The sequence below is a fragment of the Mchenga conophoros genome, linkage group LG8, assembly GCF_057382185.1.
Source record: "Mchenga conophoros isolate Kocher_MC1m ecotype Shallow Benthic linkage group LG8, M_conophoros_male_GT1.1, whole genome shotgun sequence".
NCBI classification, from domain to species: Eukaryota; Metazoa; Chordata; class Actinopteri; order Cichliformes; family Cichlidae; genus Mchenga; species Mchenga conophoros.
Window position 1 is genome coordinate 20,691,009 of NC_140533.1, and position 17,307 is coordinate 20,708,315.

At 42.0% G+C, this 17,307-nt stretch overlaps 1 protein-coding gene across 3 annotated transcripts; it reads right to left on the bottom strand.

Moving 5' to 3' along the window:
* Positions 1-2,057: 2,057 nt before the first annotated feature.
* Positions 2,058-17,195, bottom strand: fam53b (family with sequence similarity 53 member B). 3 transcript variants are annotated; one of them, XM_085284863.1, is made up of 5 exons: positions 17,029-17,195; positions 10,265-10,496; positions 9,525-9,579; positions 5,757-6,520; positions 2,058-2,485 (listed from the first exon to the last, which is right to left on the bottom strand). In XM_085284863.1, the coding sequence occupies exons 2-5, from the start codon at positions 10,352-10,354 to the stop codon at positions 2,135-2,137; spliced, it is 1,260 nt and encodes a 419-aa protein (XP_085140989.1). In that variant the 5' UTR covers positions 10,355-10,496; positions 17,029-17,195; the 3' UTR covers positions 2,058-2,134. The 3 variants fall into 3 exon arrangements, with proteins under 3 accessions (XP_085140989.1, XP_085140987.1, XP_085140988.1); XM_085284861.1 differs by having other exon boundaries at positions 9,519-9,579; XM_085284862.1 differs by having other exon boundaries at positions 9,519-9,579; positions 17,141-17,188.
* Positions 17,196-17,307: the final 112 nt, after the last annotated feature.

A 17,307-nucleotide genomic window follows, 5' to 3' on the forward strand; every position in this document is an offset into this window, starting at 1 on the left:
CTCTGCCTGGCGTCCTCCATACTTACTCGCCGCCTCAGCACACAAACACAGGCTCATCAGTAGTACCACTACTACGGTTGTGATTGTCTTTTCCTGCAACTTAATTGGGTCAGTCTGCATCGTTGCATTAAAGACGTCGCCAACAATGACCTTGCTGTCCTGTGCACTGCTGCTATTAATGAAAGAGGTCTTTCAGCTGCTTTACTTGACCAAAAGTAACATTGCTAGTGTGTAACACTTATAAGATAGCAAAGAATCCCTGCATTAAAATGTACTGTGCAACTTTCCTCTGCAAAATATCCTTAAAATCATCAAAAGTAGATCTAGTTATGCACAATTATACCCCACAATCATGTAATATTATTATGTATTTGATTGTATTACCTTTTTTATCTTAAAATATCAGATGTATTAATATAAAAGCATGTGCTAGTTTATGGAAAAAGTATTATATTTTCCTCAAATAAATAAAATCCAACATTCAAGTTAAGTTTAAGCATGAAAGTACTTTTATTCAGTGTATCTCGATGGCCTTCTACTGTGAAGATTTTAGTCTTTTTAAACTGATTTGTTCCAGCATTTGACTTAAGAGTTGTGTGATTTTGCCAATGACAAACTGCACCTTTTTTAGGACAACTTGTATTTTAAGATTACGCTGTTTAAATCCTGTGCATCACCTACACATGGTAGATTTTCACCAGCAAGGCATCGGTCAGTTTAGGCAGTTTGCACTAATTGCTCTCCTTGAGCAGTGCAGTGGTTAGTGGTTCATTGGCAGGCTGGTCCTTGTTGTGTATAATTTGCATGTTCTCTCTCCAGGTACTCTGGATTCTTCCCACAGCTCAAAAACGTGAATATTAACTTGCCAATTCTAAATTATCTGTGAATGTTAATGTCAGCATGAATGACTGCCTCTCTGTGTTAGCCCTGCAATAGACGGGCCACCTGTCCAGGGTGTAGCCCACCTCTCTTACACTACAACAGCTGGGTCAGACTCCAGCAACGCTGAATTGGATAAGGGTTACGAGGCTGAATTTATGGCTCCCCCTCAGATGCCTCAGGATGTAAAAGTTGATTTCCGCGCACACAAAATTTTTGGACACTCTGATGAAAACTGCTTGGATGCAGCTGCTGATCTAGCTTTAATCACCTTTGTTAATCGGCTGCACAAAAGTATAATTATTTATCTTTTTTCCCCCTCTGTCTGTTTAAATTTGCAGTCCATGGTGAAATAGCAGACGTGCAAGTGGCCAGAAAGGGATTTGGCAGTCACAGAATCCTTTAATTGCTCCAATGGTAAATAATTTAGCTGAGTTTAAAATCTGCTTTAAACATAGTCCAGAGATCCCATATGTCATGACAAGAAAAAAACACTTAAATAATGAAGTTACAAATGACACTTTAAAAAGTGTGTTTATTCATATAGAAATATGCTCATGTTTTACATAACTCTGTAGTTACAAATCGTAAAAAGAAAGAATATTAACGCTATTAGCATCACGTTTCTTCAAACATACAGGAGCAGAGATCCAGAGATAAGCCCGATGTTACTGTGTGAAATGTTAAGCTCTTCAGTATACTTTATGGTGTGTGCGTGCAGCCTGTTGCTCAGTAAAAGTGAAAGGGGTTTTACTAACAGTAACTCATGAAGTAGTCTCCATTTTTCTCCATCATGTACCCACGTACTACTGAAGAACGTCAAAGGAAAAGACCCTCTTCCTGGAGCAGAGAATTTTTACAAACCCGCTGTGAATTCTCTCCATATCTAGTACAATTAGGGTAATCAGGGTTACAGAGAAATGTTAAAGACCCCAGTCTGTGAGCCAACATAATCATTTTTATATTTATCAGTTCTATTTTCACCCACATCCATCCTCCCTGACTTTCTTGTTCTCCTGAGACACGTTTAAGATACCACACAGTGGGGGAGTAGCTTCTGACTACACAAAGTCCACAAAAATAGGCGTTTAGCACACAAAGCTCCTGTTCAAAATTCTCCACAAGGGAAAAAATAAAGACAAGTGCTAGAACACTCATTGTATTAGCTTTCCACTTGCTTTTTCCTTAAGACTATCAGCACTGTTCTTCTTTCAGTCCTCTAAATTAGCTTCCCCCAGGAGGAAGGCAGTCCCGCTCAGTTCCTCTCAATTTGTTCAATATCTAGCTCGCCTCCAAGCTGATCCTTCCTCATGCTGCACAGACCTGCCCAGAAAGGCTCACTGTCTTTCCCATTGGTCGTTCCTGGTGTCATGTCGTCACAATCGGTGGAGTTCCAGTCTGCATCCTCTGTAGCGGTGTCTGACGACACGGTGCTGGTGATCTCGCCCTCTTTGGTCTGAGGCTGAATGTCCTTGAAGCTGTGCTCGTTTGAGTCGTCAGTATCGCGCTGAGTGGTGCTCCTGAGGGTGGGGGTAGCCTGGCTGGACTCGCGGCCGTCCTCGCCTGTGAATCCTGGGCAGCTCAGACTGTGGAAATTCCGAAGTTTCTGTGGAGAGCCAATGAATTTTTTTAGAGGCCTTGAATTCATGCTCTCAAGGAAGCAGACTTGCACTTAAACCACAAAACATTTCCCTTCCTGGAGTATGACCCATATCCTAAAGAGGACACAAGCATGGCTAAAGGCACACAGACGTCTTATGAAAACAATCCCACTACTGTACTCAAACAGCATGTGGGTGACTGAGTGAGGTCAGGTGCTGGACACTGGTCAAGAAACTCTATAATATAAAAATATAACAAGATTTGAAGGATACAAATTTAGCTTCCATTACAGACAGCATGTGAGACTGTTAACTGTGATCTGAAGGCCGATGGGAGAGATTGGAAAACAGCAAGTAGCCAGATACCCAGGAGGCAGACATCACTCATGTTGGCCTTTTGACTCTGCACAACACCCACATACATCTGGGAAACCCAGAACCTTTTGTAGGCAAATACATGTGTGCCAGCACTGCTGTGGGCAAGTCCTGTGACAGCTGTGCACGCTGGAACGAGAAGCTTTACAACTGAGGCTTTTCCAATCTGTACAGCTAATGTGTAGAAGGCAGGACAGCTGCCTCATGCCTGACTGTTACGGTGTTAGGGCAGAGGGACACGGGAGAATAGGAGCTCTGTGAAACCTGCTGTCACTTGTGTGCTTATATAACATGAAACAAGCATGGGACTGTTAGACATGCAGCTCACAGCCAAGTGAGTTGCGATTAATAAATAGATAAGAGATAAATCAAATGTAAGTTTTAAGACCACAAAGGAAAGGACAGTTTATAGTAACATGAGATACATAAAACCTTTAGAGGGAAATATTTGTAGGTTTTAACTCATAACAATTCGTAATGATAGTTCCCTAATTATGACTCGACAAATCACACCTCTTTACTCTCAGCATAGATAAAAATGTGATTTCAAATCTAGCTGATTCAATGTCAGTTCACAAATAACCTCACTTTTTCAGGATTTATCACCCACTAAGAGTTGCAAACATAGAGAGCATCGTGGTCAGATCTATGCATGAGTGAGTAAAGTCTCTACTAGATCAAAAGGGCGCTGCTGTTTTTCTTGGCTCTAGTCAAGCGGGTGCATTTGTCAGCAGCAGGCCAGTGTCACATTGCTGCCTTCAGCATTAGGTCTCTCAGACTTCTCGCCTGAGAGACCATGAGACTAAACTGATAAGGTCACAATTAGTCTGGGATATGGAAAAAAACAGTGGCACGGATGTTAACTTAACCAAATACAATTCTAATTTAGAGTAGCAGACTTGTTATGCACACAAAATCTTCTTTGACAGCGTATCCTCACATAACTTACTGCACCAATAAAAATGAGGCTAATGAGTAAGTACTGCCTGCGTTGTCTGTTACTGTCACGCTCCCTCGTTCCCACCCACCCACTGAATGAAACGAAGAGGAGAGCAGAAAGTCTCCTCATCCATACTGACCTTGACTCTCCGTCAATAAAAGCTGATCAATAGCTCATGAGGCCTGGTAGTGGGAGCGATCTACGCACTGAGCTGAATTTACAGAAATCAATATCTCTTTACCCGACACATATCCCCCCCTGTGAGACGATCTATAACCTCTGCCACAGCTGCTCCACTTGCAGTCACAGTGAACCACGCAGAGAGTAAATCACACCAGTGAGGCGTGTGGATGAGAGGACACTTTAGAGACGCACTCAGCACTGAGACCGATCTTTGAATAGTAAGGTGACTTTGAATGCGGATAGGGCGACGGGTGTGAAGCGATATAAGCCCTTGAGCTGAGTGCCAAACAGACTTACTCTATCATCAAACGTGAATGTCATTTCTGTTGAATCTAAGGCAACTACACACTTCATACTTTAAATATAACATATTTAGTCCTTTTTTCAATGAAATCACTTAACCTATAAAATGTAAATAGGTTTAAGTGAAAGCTTGTTCCTCAGAACCAATTAGAGCAATAACGACAATTAAGGGTTTATGAATAATGGGATTGTTGCAGTTAATTCAGGCTGGAAACTTGAACATTTCCCATTTTTCCCTCTGAAATTCCAGTTGCAGTTCCTTGTGTGGATGCCTGCTGTTTCCACCCGTCCACCACCTCAACATCCACCTGTAAGCAGCTTGAGTGATAAACCTATGTGTCAAACTCTATATTCTACTGCTGTAATGAATCATTTAGAAAAGACTGAAGAAAGTTCATCTGCGTAACTAGGCTAAAAGTCAAATGATATTTTATCCCTCTCATGCTAGTCATTTGGAAGTCATTTCCTCCAGGGTTTGCCTTACGCCAGTCACTTCAATTCAAAAGAAAGTGAAGCAACAAAATTTACCGATCACTGGAAGTTTTTTTTGTTTTTTTTCTACCTGTCAGTGTTGTGCCTTTTTAACAGAGACAAAGAGCAGCAGGGAAGATCCAAATCTAAGCACCCTGAAATTTCTCTGCCTCATCTAAGGTTGTTTTCGCCACGCTGACCTCGTTCCTGCTTGGAGCGCGTGCGGCGTCTGTTTGTCGTGTCACAGCAGCGTTGTTGTTAAGACACTGCTGAACTCTGGGTGACTTTCTCACAGGGGCCAAGTCCAGCTCCAAGTTTATGATCCAGCCAGTGAATGTGTGAAACTGCACCGTGTGTGTGCGTGTGTGTGTGTGTGAGCTCGAGGGGCAAACAGACAAACGCCTGCCAGGATGTCCAGATAAATCCAAATTTCAGAAGCGACCAACCGAAGCTAATCATTCCTCTAGTAATTCCTGCTTTGATCAAATTATCTTTATTCAGTAGCACATTTAATGGGGCTACTTTTCTTCAAACTCTGTGAGTACAAGCTCAGATAATCGAATGTGACCCTGAATAGGCTTGCATGAATTAACAATTGCCTTTAATGACAACGCCTGAGGGAAACAATGGAGTGACCTTAACCATAAGTGTTTTGTTTATCCGACACATAAGGAGAAAAATGCTTGTGACTGACACTGATTGACCTCGCAAAGCTTCCAGCTGGTATGACCATTTCCTGTAATCCTCCTCCTTGAAGTCATGGGGTTGTGGCGAGTTTAACCGATAAATAAACGCCACATAAAAATGCCAATGGAAAAAGCTCCTAATAAATTATGACTGGCTCAGTTTCAAAGTTAATACAGTGTATTAACAGACAGCATCTTGAGTGCAACGTGTTGTTAAATGGAAGAGGTAAACTGGCAGGTTTTCAGTATTTAATGTTTCTTCTGTCTAAATAAAGAAAAATATTATATTATCATCTGATCTACATGTTAAATACCAACCTGTGTCATTTTTGCCAGATCCAGTGAAGGCCTCTGTTTGTGTGTGTCATCTGGTCTCCTGCGCTTCACACCAGTCTTCTTCTCATTGAGGACGCATGGTTGTGAGCGACTACGGGGAAGACCCCCCTGTCCTCCACGCCGTTCCAGTTCTGGAGTGGAGTCGGGGGAGCTGGGAGGTGACGGTCCACGAGGCTCAGGGAGACAAATTTGTTCATGAGAGAGGTAGAGGGGCTGCGATGAAGGGTCGGAGGACAGGGGCACTGAGGAAGAGGAGGAGGGAGTCAGGCTGGTGAACGCAGAAGACCATGGAGGGCGCTGGGTGAAAGACGGCAGCTCAAGGGTGTTGGATCGGGCAGGCAGGCTGAAACTGGAGCTGCGCTGCATGCCCGCAAAGCCACTCTGCATGTTTCCAATACTGCTGCGTTGGACGCTTCCTCCACTGTGGCACCTCCGTTTTTCCACAGCTGTCCACACGCGAGAGCCCTGAGGACGCCAGGAAGAGCGACAACCACTGAGCTCGTCTGAGCAAGACAGGGACCGGCACTGTCGTTTGCTGGGGGGAGCGGTGGAGTGCGAGGCCTCAGTTAGGCTTAGGTCCTGCAACAAGTTAGTGATTGTGCTTGAAGTGGAGCCAACATCCCAGTCCCAGTGGGCAGAACTTGTGTGCACTTCTGGCAGAACATCCCACAGGCTCTCCAGGCTGGTTCCAACTGGCCTCCGCTGGATGGCACACCTGTGACCCATGTCCCTCCACCGGCTTGTGTCTGCAACAGACAGACCACATTTATATGAATGAAACTGCCTTTAAAAAACAAAAGACACCCAAACACAATCCCACCTACAATATGGGAAACAATGTAAGGGCTAAACTTGAACTGAAAGTGTGTTGATCAATCAACAGCTGCCCACAGATCTTAATGCAGTGTTCAAACTCCAGTGCTAATCTGTTACTTTCCCTCTTTTTTCACTTCAGTCTCTTCAGCAGTTTTCAACAACAGCTACATACTCATGCAGGACTGCAAATTTACTCCCTAGTGTCAAATTTACACAAAGATTTTAAAAATATATTAAGATACAATTAAAAATCCACCATTATACACCCCTGCAGCACTGTGCAAACTCCTTTAGGAGATGAATCTCAAACAAAGAAAATTGCTTTTAGTCCTAGGTACTACAATTGTTTAGTACCCGCAACTTATGCAATGCATAAGCATGGGTGTCACCATGTGTACTTTGTGTTGACACTACTCACTGCTTTGTTTAATTGGCACTAAAAATAAATACTGCCCTGCAGCCACTGCTTTAGCGTCACCGTCTGTAAGTACAGCTGATTGGAAAAGGGAATGGAGCTCAACGTCCAACTGACTCAACATGCCTGAGCAAATGTCAATAAGCTTCTAACTACAGCTTTTCATCTCTTCGTTGAGATTTACAAGAGCGATGCATCAGACCAGCTCGGTATTTGCAGTCAATGGTCAGATATTCTCCGAAACCAAAGCTACCATGCAAACACCTGTTATTGTCATAGAAACAACACTCGTAAACCACAGAACAGATATGCCAAATGAACTGGTTGGTCAACTCTGAGTCAGATACTAAACATCGAGGCCACTGCCCACTTCTGGTATGCAAAAGGTCTATTCTTCTCCACTGGAGATAAAATTCCCCAAAATGCCATCCACAATACACGGGTAGGACAAAGAACAAAAGGCCTTCTGGTATAGCTCTGTTCTATGCCAGGACATTTTCAATTCTTACACACTCAATGCCAAGTAACTGCAAGGACATAATACATCCAATTATACAAAACAGAGACTGTAAAGTATGTCCTACCGCTAGAAGAAAACTAAAGATATGACTCTTTTGCAGCATGTCTGGAGTATTGAAGCATCAAGGAGTGCCGCAAAATTAAAATTAATGCTAAACCCCCAACACAAAGTCGTTACTGTATTATTTCTGTTGGCAAAAACACCTGCCAGACATGTTTCACCAAACATAAAGCTACAATGAACAAAATGCACTAGACTTTAATCATAGACCATCTAGAACATACAGTGGGGCAAAAAAGTATTTAGTCAGCCACCGATTGTGCAAGTTCCCCCACTTAAAATGATGACAGAGGTCAGTAATTTGCACCAGAGGTACACTTCAACTGTGAGAGACAGAATGTGAAAAAAAATCCATGAATCCACATGGTAGGATTTGTAAAGAATTTATTCGTAAATCTGGGTGGAAAATAAGTATTTGGTCAATAACAAAAATACAACTCAATACTTTGTAACATAACCTTTGTTGGCAATAACAGAGGTCAAACGTTTACTATAGGTCTTTACCAGGTTTGCACACACAGTAGCTGGTATTTTGGCCCATTCCTCCATGCAGATCTTCTCGAGAGCAGTGATGTTTTGGGGCTGTCGCCGAGCAACACGGACTTTCAACTCCCGCCACAGATTTTCTATGGGGTTGAGGTCTGGAGACTGGCTAGGCCACTCCAGGACTTTCAAATGCTTCTTACGGAGCCACTCCTTTGTTGCCCGGGCGGTGTGTTTTGGATCATTGTCATGTTGGAAGACCCAGCCTCGTTTCATCTTCAAAGTTCTCACTGATGGAAGGAGGTTTTGGCTCAAAATCTCACGATACATGGCCCCATTCATTCTGTCCTTAACACGGATCAGTCGTCCTGTCCCCTTGGCAGAAAAACAGCCCCATAGCATGATGTTTCCACCCCCATGCTTCACAGTAGGTATGGTGTTCTTGGGATGCAACTCAGTATTCTTCTTCCTCCAAACACGACGAGTTGAGTTTATACCAAAAAGTTCTACTTTGGTTTCATCTGACCACATGACATTCTCCCAATCCTCTGCTGTATCATCCATGTGCTCTCTGGCAAACTTCAGACGGGCCTGGACATGCACTGGCTTCAGCAGCGGAACACGTCTGGCACTGCGGGATTTGATTCCCTGCCGTTGTAGTGTGTTACTGATGGTGACCTTTGTTACTTTGGTCCCAGCTCTCTGCAGGTCATTCACCAGGTCCCCCCGTGTGGTTCTGGGATCTTTGCTCACCGTTCTCATGATCATTTTGACCCCACGGGATGAGATCTTGCGTGGAGCCCCAGATCGAGGGAGATTATCAGTGGTCTTGTACGTCTTCCATTTTCTGATGATTGCTCCCACAGTTGATTTTTTCACACCAAGCTGCTTGCCTATTGTAGATTCACTCTTCCCAGTCTGGTGCAGGTCTACAATACTTTTCCTGGTGTCCTTCGAAAGCTCTTTGGTCTTGGCCATGGCGGAGTTTGGAGTCTGACTGTTTGAGGCTGTGGACAGGTGTCTTTTATACAGATGATGAGTTCAAACAGGTGCCATTCATACGGGTAACGAGTGGGGGACAGAAAAGCTTCTTACAGAAGACGTTACAGGTCTGTGAGAGCCAGAGATTTTCCTTGTTTGAGATGACCAAATACTTATTTTCCACCCTGATTTACGAATAAATTCTTTACAAATCCTACCATGTGGATTCATGGATTTTTTTTTCACATTCTGTCTCTCACAGTTGAAGTGTACCTCTGGTGCAAATTACTGACCTCTGTCATCATTTTAAGTGGGGGAACTTGCACAATCGGTGGCTGACTAAATACTTTTTTGCCCCACTGTAACTACTTTATAACAACACTTCCTGTCCTGTTTGTTATTGTATGAAATGTGCAACATGTAAATAAGTTAAAGATCTAAGATTTTATCCATGTCACATAATGCAAACCTTTACCCATGAGTCCGCAAGAGAAAAGTGCTGTCCCCTGGCTCATGGTCTGTGCCTGGAACTGTAGAAAAAGAAAAAAAAAGAAAATTTTCAGCTTACAGGAAAGCCACAAAAATAAAATGTAGAACAGGCTTTAATAATTACAAGTCAGTAAACCAACAAATAAAAAGAAGCAAAAACAACAACTACTGGAAAGACAGATTCTGTGTATGCGTTACTGGTCCTACGTGCAACTCGGCAACGCAGAGAAAGAGAGAGAGAAAGCATTCCACCATAAATTCCTCTGATGGATGCTCAGCCCGTGAACATGATGACTTCATTTCATGGGACTAAGAGGGCAAAGTCAGTCCATATTAGTGGGGGAATTTTTACTCTGTGCTGAGTCAGAGCTGCTTATCCTAGTAGATAGAGCACTATAATACTCGTTTCTAGTGAATCTGTGAATATCATTTTGGTAAAAAAATGGGGGGTGGGGGGGTTCAACAGAGTGGATTATTACTGACTAAGATTTTGTAGCTCTGGTTAAAGTTGGCAAATTAGAAAAATAAAATGCAGAATCATAAAAGTGCTATGGAGTAATGAGTGGCCAGCAATAACTTCCTAAACCTGAGCAGAACATTGTCCTCTTCCTCATTGGGTGAAGTCTCGTGGTTAGGTTGTGTCATTTTATGTAAACATGTGAAATAACACACAGAGACACACACTCACAAAACATCTGCTCACATGAATAAAAAATAACCTCTTACCGGGACAAAATTTGTGCGTTTGGTTGTTACATCATCGGCACCCTTCTTTTCCAGTGTTTTGGGGTAAATGATCACCATGGCAACGCACATGCTTGTCCCACGTCGTTACGGTAATGCCAAGTTAAGCTGGAGGACATCTCGATGAACACGGCGTTAGCAGACTGATTTCTCATAAATTAAAGACGCCCACCCTCGGCTCCTCCCAGAATGTGCTTCACTCCTCGGTCCAATCCTGAGCAGACACACAAAGATGAGCCCAGGATTATAATTCAGTACATTTCTGACATTCTGTCGACCATATAAGCAGAGAGCCATCAAGCAGGAGGAGAAGACAAACTCCTTTTTATGGAGGGACACTATCATCATCTCAGCTTCAACTACTAAACTCCTAATGATATCAAAAGTTAATCTTAAAAGTCTTACAGGAAATCTCTCTCCTTGAGAATAGTTAGAGCTACAGTCACATTAGCAGCTGTCAGGCTGTATGCTTTGAGCTATATGCTAATGTTGGCATGCAATGAAAATAATAACATGCTTATGCTATGTAAAACATTACCCATTTGTCATGTTCCAGTTGTAGCTTTCCAACAATTTTACAAAAATTTACACGATGTATTCAGCTAAGTAATCAAACTATAACACAAGTAAATGTCCTCGTGTCAGATTCAAACCCAAACCTCTGCATTAGTCTTACAGCACATAGGTCTCCTGTTCTACCCAGTGATCTAAACCAATCCCATAACATTTTGTAAAAACCCAATAATTCTAATTCTACCACACCAAGAAGCAAAACTTAAAAAGTGGGTCAGGGCTTTCCCCACCTGATCACCAGTACATTTGCTCTTCAAATCATCAGGAGACAATTCAACTGTTGCATACATCTGCCTTGTTACAAGGAGTCACCACAGCAGGTAGCTCCACGTTTGATTTGGCAGTTTTACGCCGGATGCCCTTTCTCATCCATCCCCAAAGGGGGATTTGTGTCACTGCTTAAACACTGAAATACATTCTCACTCTTACTGTATATTTTATAGCTGTATAAAATGGGAAAATGTGCAAATGTCACATTCTTTATAAGGTTTCATCTTGTTACTATAAAAGCCAACTTGTAAGTCAACCCCTTCTTTGGTCATTTGGATGGCACAAATAGCATGCATCAAGGGAGAGAATTAGGTAAAAAAAAATGTTTCACAGCTAAATCTAAACAGGTTTCATAGTCTACTTCAATTAATACTCACTAATACTTGTATTTATTTATTTTTTTAACAATGCTTATTAGCAAGTACTGTAATAAGGACTACATGGGGTAACCTGTCACCATTAGGTCAAACTAAACAGTACAAAGCTAGTTAGGATGGTTTGATCAGATTAAATTATACCCTGGGTAGATAATGCATGCTTAGTTTAAGTCTATCAAATGATTTCAATCACTGGCCTGTTAACGTTGCACAGGCACGCACACTTATGACAACCATGAAACCACAAATAACACATTCTTTCACGAATGAGCAAGCTTTTAACTTTTTAGATCTAACTTGCATGTGCAGAGATGAGCATTTAATACTGATAAATTCTCCAACTCGCCCGTCACTCTACACAGGAGCATCCTGTTCAACATCTGGAAGATAGATAGTGGAAATTTCAAGGAGGTCAATGGCTCGACAAGCTCTGTTTATTATTCTCAATGGAGTAAACATTCCCAGCAAACACTCGCTTTGATTGACAAGGCGTCACCTATTTCGTCATGCTGCCATCGATAGATTAATATTACAAGGTGTTTCACTTCAATGTTCTCTCCAACCTAACAACAAAAGTGGAACTCTATACCTTGTTTTATTTTTGCCTGTTTTTATAGTACAGAGAGCAAGTTTCCTCAAAAGTGTTCCATTAAGCACACAGCAAGGAATAGAGCAAAGTCAAAGTTGTGTAATTGAATCCTCAGGGGCTGGCTGGGAATAGCTGACCTTGCGGTTATTAAAACAACCTTCTTCGTATTAATGCTGCGCCATGATTACAGTAAAACTGCTGATTAGTCACAGATATAAATCTATATAATCATCATGAAGAATTTTACAACCACTAGATCAGTACCACACGAAGCCAAGTAAGATAGGCGACTGAAATAAAGTGAAGTGGACACAAGATCTTCGTACGTTGCATGCAAGGTCAGAGGGTGTGCACTTAAATGACAGAACAACTGCAAGTGGAGTAAAAAAAAGGGGGGGGGGGGGAGATGGTGCATGCAAAACAAAAGAGTGCTTTGTGCAGAAGATGAGACACCGTGGGAAACAATAAAGGCGACATCTGAGGTTGCCGGCGGTGGGGTAAAGTGTGTGTGCGTGAGGGATGTTGGGGGAAGAGCATCACAAGACCCTGCAGGAGCTGACATGCTGAAGGTGGCATTTGCATTCGGCATATAATTTCCATTACAAGCACTTACCACATGAAGAAAACAACTTAACTAGAAGGACGTTTTTAGCAGAGTTATATAAAACAAGATCAACACCACTCAAGGATGTCTGGCAGTTTTAACTTGTGGCCTGTGTGTTGAGAAAAGGACACATAAAAGCCTGAAGCTGGAGTGGGTCAGGCCGATTACACTGTGCATGAGTATTAACCTCAGAGATCTGTTTCACTGCAGAGATAGCTATGGATGTGCTTGGACAGAGGAAACAGTTGTTTATATATTACACTGAATGACTTGGTGACATACGTAAGCGACATTAACAAAGAGAAAAGAAAGTTTGCCCAAACATGAGAAAAGTTCTGACATTTATTTGAACAAAGAGATAATTAAATTACGTCTCCCTTCCCTAGAAGGATGGAAAAAGACAAAATCGAGTCCTACATTCTTGATTCTAAAATTGTAAACAACCACCGCTGTAGCAGCGGCTTAATCATCTTTCTCATGCTTGGGCATTTCATTTTTATCCCACAAATCCCATCTCCCATAAATCTGAACTGAGTGCTTTAAATGGGTGAGGTTTATGACATAATTATAAACATTCCTCGGCTCCATGACATGAGTTGAATACACAATTATAAAAGCCTAACCTTGCAGCCTTTAAAAGCCATTTAAACTTGTGTCAGTGTGTGAATAAGTTCTGGCAAAGGCTAGCTTGGTCTGCCTTTTCTTGTACAGACAAACCTGTAAAACAAATGTGGAAGCCATACCATAGCATGACTAGTGCTTAATGGTTACACCCAACCCACTCACCTAATACTGCATGCACAGCTGTGCTCATAGACGGTGTAATCTGCCAAATGAGGTATCTAGAATTTCTGCCCAAGGGGTGCCACTCCCCTTCTGATGTCAAAACTCGAATCACCTCCATTAACGATGCTGGCATTATCGGGAATCAGTGGGAGTCTCTATGGTTCTGCAGCGCGATAACGCTTTATCTGAGCCAGGGCAGCTGACACTATGACAACTGAGAAGTCTAATCTCTATAAAAGGGGAACAACGTTGCAGGACGTGCTCCTCAGACGTGGCCTTCCATCACATGCAAACAGGCTGCTGACTGACTGCAGCAAAGTCTGCAGTGACAGCAGCCAAGTCTGCAGTGACAGCAGCCCTTCTGAAACACAACAATAAGCCGCCTTGGGCAAGCTGATGGGACTCCACGCTTCCTTTGTGGTCACTAGAAGGCTTTCAACCATCGCAGCTTTAGGTTGTCAGAAACAGAAAGCTATGGCACAGCGTAAATGAGATAGGACACGACAGAAAACCACAGAATTGATTGGGTCAAGTTAAAGCAAATGTCTGCTTTAAAGTCAGCCAAGGTCTCAAAACCTCCAGATACCCTACTGTTTTTTCTATGAAAAAAGAAAAGAAATGACACTTTTTTTTTTACTTAAACTGGGTTTGCACATCTATAATAAGTGCACCCCTGTTTCGTCAATTTGAACAGCTTTGCCATACATGACTTACGGTGTAATCCCATGGGTTGGGCCACCATTATATAAGGATTTAGCAGCTTTGTGTCTGATGGGCAATCAGAGCTAATACTAATCCATCTATATAGCACTTGGACAGCTGGTGGAAAACAACATATGATTGTTTTAGCCCCAAATCAAGTGTATAATACACTTCTAAACTACTTATAAGATTATTATGTACCCATTTGAAAGATATCGCAGTGCTTAAATTTAAAGCTCTCGTCTGGGTACACTGATACACAAACATCTTGTGATGGCGAGGATGTCAAGCTAAATTTCCACGCATCCTCTTTTGATGTGCACAAAAGAATGGCAGCTGGAGCTGTGTCCTGCCCTCAACAATCCCAGGATTGTGGCCATCTCAATAATCTGAGCATCTGCTGAGCACCTGAGATGGCCAGACTTAAAAACGAACTGAGGGATTTATGCTGCTCTTCATGACTGCACCACTTGTGAAAGGAATGCTGGGTAAATGCCTGGCTGTGGCTCTCTGCAGAAACACTCCCTTGGAAAGAATATGCATGTTCCTAAAAAGCTTGTTTCCCCAAGCTGTTGGCACTGATGTTGTTCATCTTTGAGCTGCATGCAGGCCCCATATTTGGACTCGCATTTGAACAGTCTCTAATGACATGGTGGTGTTTGAATTAATATAGCTAGTGATACTACATCATAGACCAGATATGTGAATGACATAGTGTCAAACTAGTGTTGCGCTTTTGTATCTGTGGATATGCTGGAACATACATCCAAATTTAAAACAATATCAACATGCAGAATTCTTACTATGAAATTCAAGATTTTGAAACCTGAAACTTTCTTTGTTGGTACTCTCATAAGCTGGTCTCACAAAGGGCAGGTGCTACTAAGTACTGTCACGGCTGACTGACTGAAATGAAATTTATGAAACTCATTGTAGGAGGCAGGCTAGCCCACAGCTGTCTGCATGTTCACAGAAATTAGGCTATGTCAAACAGGAGGTGCACTACATTTAAAGCAGTGAGTGAATAGTCAGAAATGAGCATGGCTGGGAGGCTTCAATAGCAGTTATCAGACTCAGTTGAGGGCCTGGGGTACAGCCAAGGTCTCACAAGCATGCAGCTGCCCACTTACCATAAACACAAAGGCTCAGCATGGCTATGCATGGCAGCCAAGGAGGCCTACGTTTTAAAGCAGGCCTGCTGTTTAATTTTCTCATACATAATCACTTGCACTGTATACATTTGTCCAGAACAACGGCTTTGTGGATCTCTGTAATCACGGCTTTCAACAAACTTGTCCAAGTTGGAGAGAAATGCTGTCCACTTGAATTCTAAATCTAGCCAAGTCACTTAATTACAGAGGCTTGAAGACACAACAACGACATTGGAAAAGCATTGCATGTTAATGGACCAAAATAAGAATAAGGCACATTGAGTGGACATTATAATGCAGGGGAGAGACTACTCCTGGGGTTTACATGCAGGAATTTATCCAACCTAAACACTGCCTTCCCTCTGACTACATACCATGTAGTCCCAACAATGTCTCATGGAAGTGAACAATGCTGCAACAATGGCATTACAGTACACAGGATATTTACATATTGTTTAAGGCAAGTTCTGATAGGCAGTCACTCGTGTCCTTGAGCTAAAACTGTTTAACAGTTTTTCAGAGGGGCTTGCCAACCATCCAGGTGGATGCCTCTTAATTTTAGAAGAAAAGGCCCTGAAAACTAAGCTAGTCCAAGTTACCAACACAAACACTCCCTTAAACCCCTTTTCTAAAATCCTTTATGAAAGGGAAATGAGTCTGGCAAAGAAATTACTGTGATGGGAGCTCACAGAAGCAAACAGGATTATGACAGAAAGGCCACAAGCTGCTAATTGTGAAAAATAGATATTACACATGCATGTACAGAAAGTAAAAAATAAATACATCTGTACTTCAAGGACAAGTCACCTAATGTAACCCTAATAAATGATACAAGCCACCTATAAATTTTATCATACCCAATTATAGCTATGGGACACAGCCAGTAGTTCAGGTTTAACAAGTTAACAAGTTCTTGTGTTTATGATCCCAACATCCACTTAAATTGCAGAATCTGTTGGACTGTGTATCAGCCAGTCCTGACTTCATACCCGAGGGTAAGGTTGGTAAGATAAAGATAAGAAAAACAGCATAGAGTGTAACTACACACGGATCTGAGAAATAGATGGGCCACCAATGTCCCACCAGCAAATAAATACCTGTAAAATGTATTTTAAAAGTCTTATACATTTGTCACTAACTAACCAACACTGACTTCTTTTGCAATGCGTGAGGGAAAATCCAGTATGAGATCAGAATGTCTGGACTTCAAAGTCACTTTACAAATGTATGTGGATGAATTTATACTTACTGTCAAAAATGCTGAGTGGATGAATGGACAAACTTACTATTATATCTTTTTTATATATAATTATTATAAGTCCCTACAATATTAAATCACAAATTATAGTGACAAAACATAAATATAATAAGCGGCAGAAGACAAAATCATTTACAGTAGAATTTATGCAAGTAATAACCTAGGCAAAACACAAAAAGGGCATGGCTAAGGCAGTACACAAGAGGAAAAGTTGCTAAGCTAACTAACTACTACTTTTAGCTATGTTTTGTTTTCACCGACAACACTTTGCTGGGAGTTACTTCTAATGTGTCACCATAAATATTACATTAACAGAAACCACGCACTTTCAAAACACAGAGGAACATCGCACCTCACTCTTTATGACATAGTAGTAACAGATTCAAAGTTAGCTAAGCCAGAAAGTTTTTTTTTTAGACTAAAAACTGCCACTCACAATCATCACGGTGAGCGTCTCGTATCTTCAACAACCACCGGGCAACTGGTTAGTTTCGGTTGACCGTGTTGAGTTTTGTTTTACTAAAGAAAAAAAAGAACAGGAAGCTTACTTCAGCTCAAGGCAGCTCCTGCAGACTACAACATTAACCCAGTGCTCTACTGTCCAACAAGACTGCACGCTAATGAGCCTGTGACAACATACGCGAGCCGTACCACTTTGGGTAGGGGCGAGGGGTGTCCCACGAGTTATTTATGCTACAATCTTTTTTAGTTTTCT